This window comes from Argiope bruennichi, chromosome 2, assembly GCF_947563725.1.
Source record: "Argiope bruennichi chromosome 2, qqArgBrue1.1, whole genome shotgun sequence".
NCBI classification, from domain to species: domain Eukaryota; kingdom Metazoa; phylum Arthropoda; class Arachnida; order Araneae; family Araneidae; genus Argiope; species Argiope bruennichi.
Genome location: NC_079152.1, coordinates 26,372,630 through 26,385,393, shown reverse-complemented (window position 1 = coordinate 26,385,393; position 12,764 = coordinate 26,372,630). Strand labels below are relative to the sequence as shown.

At 28.3% G+C, this 12,764-nt stretch overlaps 1 protein-coding gene across 1 annotated transcript in view; it reads left to right on the top strand.

Annotated features, from left to right (window-relative positions):
- Positions 1-12,764, top strand: part of LOC129989399 (nephrin-like) — a 590,283-nt gene that overhangs the window by 514,647 nt on the left and 62,872 nt on the right. Inside the window, exon 10 of the mRNA XM_056097917.1 lies at positions 1,461-1,760. Coding sequence (XP_055953892.1) covers positions 1,461-1,760 — 300 coding nt within the window. The remainder of the gene's footprint in view (positions 1-1,460; positions 1,761-12,764) is intronic.

The window sequence follows — 12,764 nt, the reverse complement described above, 5'->3', positions numbered from 1 at the left end:
TGAGCCATGTGATTCATATCTCAACTAATGTTTCGAAAACTTTACATTGCAAAAAAAAAACATAAGGACAGAATAGAAAAGTAATACGGGACATATCCGTCTGCAAAAAGATGTCCAGGGGACTCACAATGGTCATCGTGGGCCACATTAGTGCACACGTGTTATGCTCTGTATTCATAAGCAAAATCTTAAAGTAAAAATTGTGTATGAATACTTTTGAAATAGCTCAATCAATCTTTTGAAATTATATTATATGCATAAACCCCTCTTCTGGCATTATTTTCTTTTATAAGAAAAAAATCAATTACATTATTTAAGTGTTTTCGTGCGAAATCACAAAATGTATTCTTCAAGGCTTTATTCTTTGAGTTCATTTTTATCATAGAAGTGGGCGTTCTTTTTCATTTATAACGAGGCAAGTACTTAAAGACTTTTAAATGGTATTATAACATGCATAAGGCTGCGTTATTTCTTATTTGATGCGACGACTTTTGAAATTTACGGCTTGCGATTCTGTAACTTTTTGATCTGTAGAAAAATTCGAAATTTATTGTAACATGATAATGAAATATTTGAAAATAGAGTGCAAATGTGTTAAATAATGGGTTTGCCAATTGTAATTGAAGCTTTTAATTTTTGCTGATAACAATTTATTTACTTTTCAATGTTGATTTATTTAATTAAAAAAATAATGCATAAATCCCATTTATTGCATTATTTTCTTTTATAGGAAAAAAAAAATGAACACATTTATTTACTTAACAATCATGTGTACTGAAAGTTTAGGAGTATTTCATTTGTAAATGAACCAGTTTTATTTTAAATAGAAAAAGAGGGGAAAAAAAGCATTTCTAGTAAATATTAGTAAGAAGTAATTGTAATAAAGAAGCAGTAATTACCTTTCCATAACAATGCGACAAATTAAAATGATTTTCTATTAAACATGCATTATACCAAAAAAGTTCATATCGAAAAATTCAAAACACGACTGTTATAAAATTACGAAATTTGTCTGCTTTGTGCTCATTAATATAAAAATAAAGAGGAAATGAAACATTTATAATAGAAGATAAATTTGAAATTAGCAATTTGGGATTTATAGAGATAAATATCTGCAAACAATGAGAAAGGATTTTTCTAGCTAAGTAATCGCTTACTTACTTTTCTTACGAAATTTCTTTATTTTAAAACAAAAAATTTTCTTTTAAAATTTTCAGTTTTATCAAATGAAGTTTCTGAGTCTATATGATTCTTGCTGGAACAGTATCATATTTTCTATTTTTTTTCCCAACGTTACATTGTGAGCATTTTCTTTGGCAAAGGAAAATTGTTTCGAATTTTTAATCTAGTATTCGCTACTTCCTAAAAAGAAAATTAGGCGAACATTTCTAGTTGTATTTTAACAATTATTTGCATTAAAATTAAAATTTGCTATAAATATTTATTTTCCGCATCAACAGGTCCCCCAGAGCCCGTCCAGAATTGCTCAGTCACTAACACCACTCTAACAACTCTGACCTTGGCTTGTGACCCGGGCGATGATGGCGGATTGCCCCAGACCTTCCACCTGGAGGTGTACAGCATGTTGGCGGAGCAATTAATCATGAACCTGTCGACTATGGACGGCCCGCTGTTCATTGCGGATAAGCTCAGTGCCAGTTCATCCTATCTTTTAGTCTCATATGCATCGAATGCTAAAGGAAGAAGCATGTCGGTAGCCCTTACTGCTCACACTCAACTGGCAAAAGAACAACGAACAAGTGAGTTAGTTCTCATTACTTTCTCTAGTGAATTCTCAATATACTTTCTCTTCTCTGAGACAGTCATAGAAGAAATAGGCATTTGAAAAATATAAATTTTAAGAAATGAATGATTGGGAGATTAAAAAAGTATTCTAAAGTGAGTTTTTGTGAACTTTGTTCCTACTTGATTTCTTACCTTTGAAGACCAAATGGTTTGTCATTAATTAGTTCAAAAAAATGTCCTATTGAATCTTTTACACATATTTGGACTTTACAATCTTCTTTAAAGAAATATTTTTATAAATTAGAATTTGATAGCTAATTAACATTTTGCTAATAGCATTGAATTTGATAATAATTTGATAATGATAATTGCATTGAATTGATAATGCATTGATAAGCATTGAATTGATAATGCATTGATAAGCATTGAATTGATAATGCATTGATAAGCATTGAATTGATAATGATTTGATAATAATAGAATTTGATAATAATTAACAAATTGCTAATAGCATTTTAGAATTTTTACAATCTTCTGTTCATTCTGTTATGCACATTCCTAAATGTAAATTTCAACTAATATATTAATTTGCATGTCAATGATGCATTATTTAAAAGTTAAATCGATTTGTGTTTCACTCTTATTTATTCGGTTTATTAACATTTTTCTGTTTTATTTGCAATGCGCCTAATTTCATTTTTTGTTCCAGTTATTTTCAGTGCAAAAAACATATGTACAATACCATATTTCCATGATTATGGGAGGAAATAGGAAAATAGACTCTACCATGATTTTCTTTTATTTCTAAAATGTTAATTTAACTCGACTAAAAAATAAGATGCCTCAAATATCTTGGATAGACTCCCGAATTATTACAAGTTATTAATCAGCATATTCTGCATTAAACAAATTGAAAGATGCAATGCAAACAGTTTACAGCATTAAAGACTTAAATTTATTGAATAAATAAAATAAGACACCCTCAGAAATGATTGCTTATATCCAAGCTCTTTATTTTACAATAATCAAACAATCCAAAAAAATTCTGTGTATTTAAGCGAATTAATAAAATCGAGAGAAACCCGGGTAATTTGGGAATCTGAATTTGCAGGAGATCATGATTTGGGTCAGAAATTCATCAAATATGAAAGAAAATAGAGAAAAAATTGTAATTATCTGCGTAGACAGGAAATAACTCATTTAAAGGTATCTCTATTTCTAGTTATGAAAAGTGAGGGTCAATGATCGAACAGAAAATGACGTTAAAAGAATTTCACCTTAGAATTCAACAATTGGAACTTCATGATGATTGCCCAGCAAATAGTGCTTCCCATTGGCTGAATGGAGAAGGCGCCGCTTGTCAAATGAATGGTTCCATGTTGGGGTATAAAAATAAGAAAAAAGCAGAAATTTGCTATATTTAGACTAAAAAGATAATCATGAGATAATGTAAAAATGTTCATACTGAGATATTAACAATAATTTTTAGGATTATTTTTAGGATTGGTATTTAATTACCTGAATATCGGAAACTCGATATTATACAATTCGGAGACCAGAATTGATCATTATCAAAGGTCTTACATTCTTCAACACTACATTATTTTCAATATTATAAAACGTTAATGTGAAATGTAGTTTTCCTAAATTTTATAGTATTATAAAATATTCTATGTTACTTGTGTTCTACATAATATTATGTCTTAACTTTATCAAAAACACTTCATTAAATGATAAATTTATTATATTATTTATTAGTGTGACCTTGAGTTTTACACTTGATGGGTTTAAAATAATTATCCAATTCATAATTCTAATATTTTCTTTAGGAAATAATATATTGATATCTCTTTTTGCTGCACTGAGTAAAGTCCAAGTGCATGGAAAAGATATATTTTGTAGTAAATGTCTGAGAAAATGCAAGGTAAATTAAATATTTTGAGGGAAGCACTATTTAAAAATATATATCTTAACAAATAGATCAGAACGCTTGTGTGAATTACACATACATTTTCTTTTCTTGAAAAACGGGAAGCTTATCGTTGAATCTCTTATAGCATAATACATTTGCAAATATCTTTAGATTAAATTTGATTACAGTATCAGATATATTTGGATGAGTTTTTAATTTACATTAAAATTCATTCTGAGGATGGATTTATTACTCCTTAAAGAATAACAATAAACAAAAATACATTACTTTAATATATTTGACTGCACGAAGTCGAAAGGAGTGCTATTTATATAAAAACTGAAAAGGAATGATCTCAATTCTAATATATGTCCAAGTGCTAATATTATGGAATGGAAATTGAATACTAATGTCATTGGAAACTTAGGATCCTTACTAGTACATCAACATAAGTGCCGGTGTCCTGGTATAGGGGTACCACTTCTTTCACGTGACCTGTGCGTCCTGGGCTCGAGTCGCTGTTTGGGCGTGATTGTTTTTCATCTGTTCTATCTGTGAGATGTGTGAATGTCCCCCAGCCTGTAAAAAGGGGATGTGCAAGCAAATGTGATGCGTGAGTAGCTAAGGCGTAATCTTGGGGCTAGTAAAACAAGAGAGGTACCCTAGGCTTAAAATCACTGACTTCGTCAGCAAGCTTGTCCATGGCAAACTCGACAACAAATTTAATCATGATACATATCTGAGATTTTTCAATGCATAATTAATGGCATCTCCACTCATGTTAAATTTATAAGTCGGGACACAATGTATCGGGACAATTACAACAGATTATAAGGGCTAGCACCCGTAGTATTTCACTTTTTTCATAAATATCTATTAATATTATATTTTATATTTTTTTTTCGTGTTAAATTTGTTAGAGATAGATGAAACAACTTTTAAAAAAAATATTGGATTCTTTCACTTGATTGCCATTTTGAAACTGCTCGGTTAGTCAATAAGTTTTAAAATACATTCATTAGAACCTAAGTTATTTTGGTACGTTAAACAAACTTTTAATTCCTTCTTTAATAGTCATGGAAATGTAATAAATACAATCATAAATGGGTAGGGCTGATTTCAAGAAAATTTGACAATTTGACTTAAATAAATAAATCAATCATGATTAAAGAAATATCAAATCTAAAAATTAAAAAAAAAAAAAAAATTGGGTACAAAAACGACAAAAAAAAAAAAAAAAAAGATGTTGTCTAAAGTGTAGCTTATTTATGCCTAAAATTCTGAATGTTCGAAGATTAAATTTCAAAAATATTTTATTTATTTAAATCTAAATCTGAATACTCAAATTTATATTAGTTTAACAATAAATTACTTAACCTCAAAATTTCCCAAATATTTTTAGAAATAAATACAGCTAGATCTTTAAAATTTCGCAATGCAGAATAAGTCTTAATTAAAATAAAATAAACTATAGAGAAATAAAATTTATGAGTCAAGCATGTGCTCAAATATAATATTTCTCATCTCCTAGTTCCTCCTTTAACTTTATCCCTATTCCCCGCATCGCTATCTGAAATTTCATTTATTCCGAAATATAACAGATTTATTACCCTCGCCAAATAATTTTATTCCTTCTCCCTCAATAATGGCCTGTTCGCAAACTGAATTTTGTACCAGAGACTCGAATTAAATTTAGCCACCGAATAAATATTAATTGCACTTTATATCCTCGTTGAGAAAGGAGGGGGACAATTGGCACCACTGACACATTTAATGAAGCTTTAGTTACACGGGGTGGTTTACGAAGCAAGTTCAGCTCAGGGGCGCGCTGCCGCAAATGAGACGTTAACACACCGCCACATTCCGCCAGTGGCGTAGAAAATCCGTATCAACTTCCGCCTACTAAGCGAATAACACGTCACTTGCAGCCGAAATCTAATACCACGAATTACACACATGACGTTGCACGTTAGTCCCTCTGTAATTCCTAGGCATAAATCTGTGCCTACTGATTTGTAGGTTCCGTGCGGAGCCTTGATTTCTCCATCAGAATATATTGCCGAGTGAGATATTCACCTTAACACTAGACGCGGTTATGTGTTACCAGTAAAATTTGAAATAGGTTTATGGGGCGACGAAAGCAACATTTGCATCTTGCGTTTTCTGGGAAAGCCCTTGATGATTATTCAAGACTTAATAGCGATAGCGTTAAAACGTAAATAGAACAGGTGATAAAATACTAGATATTATGATTCACTAGACACGGGAAAGCATAGAAATAGCAATAATGTTACCTTTGATATATATTAAAAAAACATGTTAAACGAAAGTTAAAAATGTTCAAGTTAAACTAAAATATGTGAATAGTACATTCTTTGCACGCCTCTATTAAAGCTGACTAATTATATGTTAAATATTCACTCGGTCCATGAATATAAAAGTTTCAAAATGAGCATTTCTATTCTCTCCGTGAGTATGCATTATTTTTAATGCCTTATAATTCAATTATCTGTTATTAATTTAATAAAATTAAGTGTTATTTCGATAATGATTGCGCTATTTGGTATTTAAGTTGTTAAAAACTACTTTGAAAATTCCCTGATATGCATAATAAAACAATGAAAAAAATTTAAAATATCAGCTTTTTCATATACTGATAAATACATATTTTTCTTAATAAGATAAGTTTATTTTCTTATATTATCCCTTTTTCCTTGTATTAAAGCAACTGAAATCTTAAATGATTCGATAGGACAGATAGAGCTTATCATCATATAAAGTAAATTCAATTATAGTTTAATAAATAAACTTTCTCTTAGGTAACAACTTCTGGCCTGATTTCTAAAACTTTACTTTTGGGAAAATAATTACAACTCTGTAAACAAATATATATATATATATATATATATATATATATATATATATATATATATATATAAAATTAGCTGTTCATTACAGATTGTTCTATGGCGAAGACAAGTCAAATATATTTTTTTTAAAATTTATATTATTTATTAATTATATTATTTATTTATATTGAAGCTAAAATTCCAAGCACAATTATGTTGTAATTAAAATATCTCGGGTTATTTAAAAAAAAGGGTTTTCAAAATGCTTTTTTGTATGTTGAATCTTCTTTTCCATTATATAAGCTTGAAAATATACATTTTACTACAAAAGTCATAATTTTTTACTAAATTAATGATCATTGGCTATCTGTTTACATCAGAATCGAATATAAACCAGATAAGGGACAATTGCTTATATTTTTTTTTCTCAAAAATTTCAGGACAAATTTGCTGCACTATAACAATAAATTTGCTTACGTTTTTGCTGACAATTTAGTGCAAATTTTGGAAGATTAAAACAATTTATTTCTAATTATTCACAAAATAGAGTTTCAAGAGTACCAGTGGATAATTTGTCCGGAATTCAAAATTTTCACTATATTTTTGACTACTTTCAGTTCGAGAGCAACAATTTCAGTAAGATAAAACTTATTGGTTAAGAAACCTTCAATTAATAAAAGTTTGGAAACATTATATAAGGTTCTACTATCGTCAATATGCATCAAATAAGGGTTTATGACAGAATTTATTAAATTTTTGTCAAAGTAGGAGGAAAAGTTCAAATGTAACTGCTTTATTTTCTTAAATTAAAAGATACAACATTAGAGGAAACTGATAAAAGGAAACTTTGTTCTTTGTACTTACCCCTAGCTGAACTAATGATGAAATATCATAATTTAATTTTTTCGCATAATAAAAATACAACCTAAATGTGCAAGAAAATTATGCTTGATGATGGAATAAATAAGTGTCACTTTCGGTTTGCAGCATACCAAGAAACATTCTGATCATCAAATAATCACATTCAGATGATTGGTTTGCAGAACTCTTTTTCGTAAAACAATTACTCATTAAATAAGAGTCTATTAGTCACAAGCTGGATTATTGATATATTTTACGCTTCAGTGCTTAATATTTCTATTCTTAGTATCCAGTTCATAATAAAGAGATTTTCGTTATAGTTAATTTAAATAAACAAGATTTTTAGCTATTTGTAGAAAACATTTGAGATACAAACATTTGCCTTAATATACACTTGACACAGCATATTGAAAATATGCAGGAAAACACAAATGTCATTATGCGCGTCGAAGTTTTATGCCCATTAAAGGATTATACATGTTTAAAAGTGGACTCTTTCGCATGCCATCTAACGTGGGCGTCATATTTGAAGTGCTAATTCAATTAAATAAATAAGACTTCATGTTTACAACACCTCGATCCAACAAAATATTTTCAAACTGGTATATCTGAAACATGTAAATAAAATTGAAGATCTCTAAAAATAGCAAGATTATTTTTGGAAAGAGAATTTTATCATTAAATGCATTAATTTGAATTTCAATTATTACATACTTTTACATTAAATTTAAAGTTGAAAGAGGTAGAACAAAATCACTAATATGTTGTCAATACTAGCAATACTAGCATAAGAAGTAGAGGAAGGCTATATAAAATGAAAATAGGCTAAAAATGTTGTTTTTTTGTTAACTTCAAATGTTATTTTTGATTTCCGTTGAAAATTAAAGATGTGCTTTGTTTTGTTTACTTTCAACAAGTATGCAAATTTGGAATATTTATTTATAATTACACTTTGCAAATTAGTTTTTTGACTAAGACGCTTTAGATGGTCTCGTCTTATAATTGAAGCACTTTTCTATATTCTTTTTTTGCAGAAATTATTTTAGAAATTAATGGTGAAGAATTGTAAAAACCACAAATTTTTACATAATTATTTATTATTTAATTAAATATGTTAAATAATTATTTTTGAAAGTTTGAAATACCACAATTTATATGGATATAGACCAGAAATGGTTGTTGTAAATTTCATATCATTGCTATTCAAAGTTTCTTAAAATTCCTAGTGTCGTACAGCCAAAAAGATACATGCTTTCTAATTTCCCTATATATGTATATATCTAAATAGATGGACATGATAAAGAGAGAAAAAAGTTCATGGATTTTAATACCAAAAATGAGGAAAATAAGCAAAATATATATACTTGTCCATATAAGAGATATAAAAAAAATATTTAAACTTTCATCTCTTTTTCTTTATGCAGTTTTTTTTCTCATTTAAATTATCATTCATTTCAGTAAATTGAAAGAATTTAAAGTTTTCTTTCGATTTTAAAACTGAAGGTAAAACAACATGCAGTTGTAGATACTGCATCATATCCCTAAATCCAGGAAAGTTGAAATGTATTGAAATGTAACTGAAGTTTGAAATGTATCCTAATATATGAATATATGTGGTCAAGAAATAGATTTACCTACATCTTCCTATAGGATACATGCGTTTGCAGAGAAGTAAAACTTCGAGTAGGTGTTTTCCTATAACATTGACCATTGAAGCTGCATCGCTATAGTAACACATTGACTAATTATTATATTTGAAAACTAGTATCGAGGATATTTCTTAATCACAGAGCCTAAGAGATATAGCCATGTAGATCCATTTGTTTTCTTGCAATGTATAATAACGTTCAACACAAAGTTTTCAAAATGAACAAACATAAAAGCAGGCCACAATTATTTTGAAATAACGAAAGAAAAGATATATAGTAGAAAAATAAATTAAAAATGAGAAACTAAACATACTATTTACAAAAACATTCACACAAAGTGTTCTTGATGTAGAAATGTAGAAGAGACTGCCCTTAGGATGCAGCGCTATAGTATTGAAAAATGATGTATAATATTCTCCATTTGAAAAGTTCTTATTTAAGATGCATAATTTTAATCTTATAAAGACAGTATATGGAGAATGAGGATTAAATAAAGTAAACGGTGACGGAAAACCAAACAATCGATAAAGTTTCAAATAGAAAGTGCCTAACTTGGAATGCGTAGTATCTGTAATGTTTTAAGTGCATATGAATGTAGCCTATTGTCTATAGCCTATTGTAGTCTATTGTCTATCTAGCCATTTAAATAAACTCGGCACTTTAATAGGATTACGCTAGTGAGGGTAAAGCAATTTGGGAAAATGAAGCGGATGGAAAATAATTAATAAACATAATAATATATTTAATATGACATATACATTGCAAAGCACTAAAAATGAAGAATATGTAAAAAAGTTAATATTAAATGGTAATTCTGAACTTAATACATACGTATCCGTTCATAGTATTACTGTTTGTTTTGTATTATAAATGAAGTCATAAGTTGATATGCCCCATCGCTTGAATTCACTTCGATTGCTCGAGGTTTGAGGGCTGGCTTTCAGATAAGTCCACGTTGTTTATGAAGGAAAACATAACCCATGTTATTTTATTTCATGTTTAAGACAGAATTGGCAAGAAAAACTAATTGTAAAATAAACCCTTAGTTGGAGTTTTTCCTTGCAGAAGTTTTGGAAGTTAAAGAAATGTGAGAAAATTTTAAACGAATAAAAAAATCACATTTACCTTATAAGGGGAGAGCATAGGTTCAAAAATTAAGCTGGAGTTGCAATTTATTCATATTCATGTTGAGACTTATTCAAGTTTATTCATCAGAATGTTACAGCTTAATAGCCAGTTAATTCCAAGAAAATGTAGTTCAGACTTTTGGCATAGTGTCTATACTATTTCATTTTTGCCGTCATTTCAGCAGCTAATCAGCGTGTACTGGAATTGTATCTGCCAGGTCAGGACTTGATCTTTGGTGCATTTAAAAAATCCAATATTATTACATTTAAATGAACGATTTACAAATAGTTTTAATTTCTGTTACACATTTTTAAGCAAAAATAAAAGAGCATTCACCTAATATTTCAATCGTATAGAGAATTTATTTTGCTAAACTGTAAAATTATTAGATATTATTTTAATGGTCATAAAAAATTTTATTTTCTATTGTCTTCTTAAAGTCATTAAAAGTGGATACATTTTTTTTTTGTATTTTAAGAATGATAAAGTATTTTCTCTAATCCACAAAATAGTGTTTGTCTCGGAATTTATAGAGACCATTATTAAATACATTAACAAATATAATGAAAAAAACGAAAAAAAAACTTCAATAATCGGAAGGAAATATTAGAAAGCAGGTATTTCAATTTAGTGTATTTTACAGATAGTTTAATGATGGTATTATTTTTCATATTATTATTTTTATTACAATAATTTTGTAAAATTCTCAAAAGATTCTGCCCATTTTCCACGAAATTTTTGGATAACAAAAACATCTGTTTCCTTGAAACCTCAGCAATGAAATCTAAAGGAATTTCTCAAAACTCCTGTGTTAGACGAATTCTGAAAACGATAATAATAAAAAAAAAAGGTTATATATTTATGAAAGAAAATCAACTCACTTCGATTCAACAGCACTTTGCTGAAGAATTTCTGAAATACTTTATAAAATGAATGAGTTACCTTGGTGAAAACTCTTAAATAAGTTAGGAAGAAAAAATATTTTTTTGTCAGTCACTTTCGACGTGAAAAGCAATTTTTGATCACTCAAAAATGTTCTTCTTCAGGCTTTATTTTGTTATTTTCTTTATAATTCTTAACTTACGCCCAAAAAAGAAGAGAGAACTTTGAGTGCTAAATTCAACTTCCTGCAGCTAAAAGGGGTGCGTCTCTCAGCGTAACTTGATCAAATAAATTAAGAAGACACTTACGAAGATATGGTTCCGGCTTTCAGAGGGATTTAGAGTTTCATAATCTTAAATTTTGGCAGATTTAAATGACTATTTTTAATCACACATTAAACGGTTTCTCTAGTAATAGTAATATTTTCATTAATTTTTTTAAAGAGTTGTATGAAAACAATCTTTTATGCTTTATGAACAGTGCTTTATGAATGGTATAGAATACCGTAGATTAAAATTAAAAAAAAAAATTAATAATGAAGCAAAGATAAAATAAAAGATTAACTGGAAAATAATATTATTTTGTCTCAAAATCTTATCTTGTTATTATATTACACGATAAAGTTATATTAATATGAAATAAATTCATTGAAACCTTTAATTAAAGGAAACTTCTTTCACTATAAAAGTGAAATGCCATGAATAAATACTGGTTGTAAAATTTGAATCGCCAAAATGTTATTATTATTTCATCATATTTAGTTCTGTTAGAATAAGTGAATAAAAACGTAAAAAATGAACAAATAGCATTTTTCAAACCGACTGAATGTTGAGTATTAATTTTCTTTAAGTGTTTTTTTTTCAAAAGTAAGTTTAATAAAATGATATAATTCATTTGAATATATCATTTAAAAGTGGATTTCTGATTGATTTCCTTTCCAATTTCTTCGAAAATTTAATAAGAAAAATTGCTAAATATTTCATGCATGAGATAAATAAAATGCCAGAGGTTTTTTGATGAAAAAAAAAATCAAACAGAAAGTTATTTCTTACTATTGTTCATTTCAGTATTTCGAAACTACAACTTTTCGACGGTTCTAACTGGTTAAGAGGTGAGACATGGCAGGATGAGCGCATTTTCGGTATTTTTCATCATTTTTTTACCTTGATTTCAGACCCATTCAGACCCTTTTTCGTTATGTTTTTTTTTCTCCTCATATATGTGAGTGTCGTGTCTTTCTTGAACGTACTATTTTATTTTAATTCAAAACTAAGTTTTGATTGCTTATATGGCTAGCTCAAGTGGCAAGAAAACTTTCAGGAATCTCAGAAAGAAAATTTTATATAATATCATTAAATGTGACCGATAATATTTATCATTATTAATATCAAAGTGTAATCAAATTATTCAATAACAAATAAAAACAGTGCTTCAACAGGAAAAAAATGATTAAATTATTAGCCTTTAAGAACATAAATCTTTTATTCATGTATTGTAATATCGTCTTATAAAATTGTTCTAAATTATTTTATAACGAATTAAAAACTTTCTCCCACAATATTAGGAGCCGTCTGCAGTTTTTACACTTTTATGCTCTCGAAGAATCCGAGTTCATCTAAATATCTTTTTATCTTTCTTCTCACCCCTATTTTTACTAAACACATCCTGACACATGCGCAAACGCGTGGAGGGTTTTTGAATCAGTGAATGAATAGTTGTCAGCCTTTTCTTTATTTT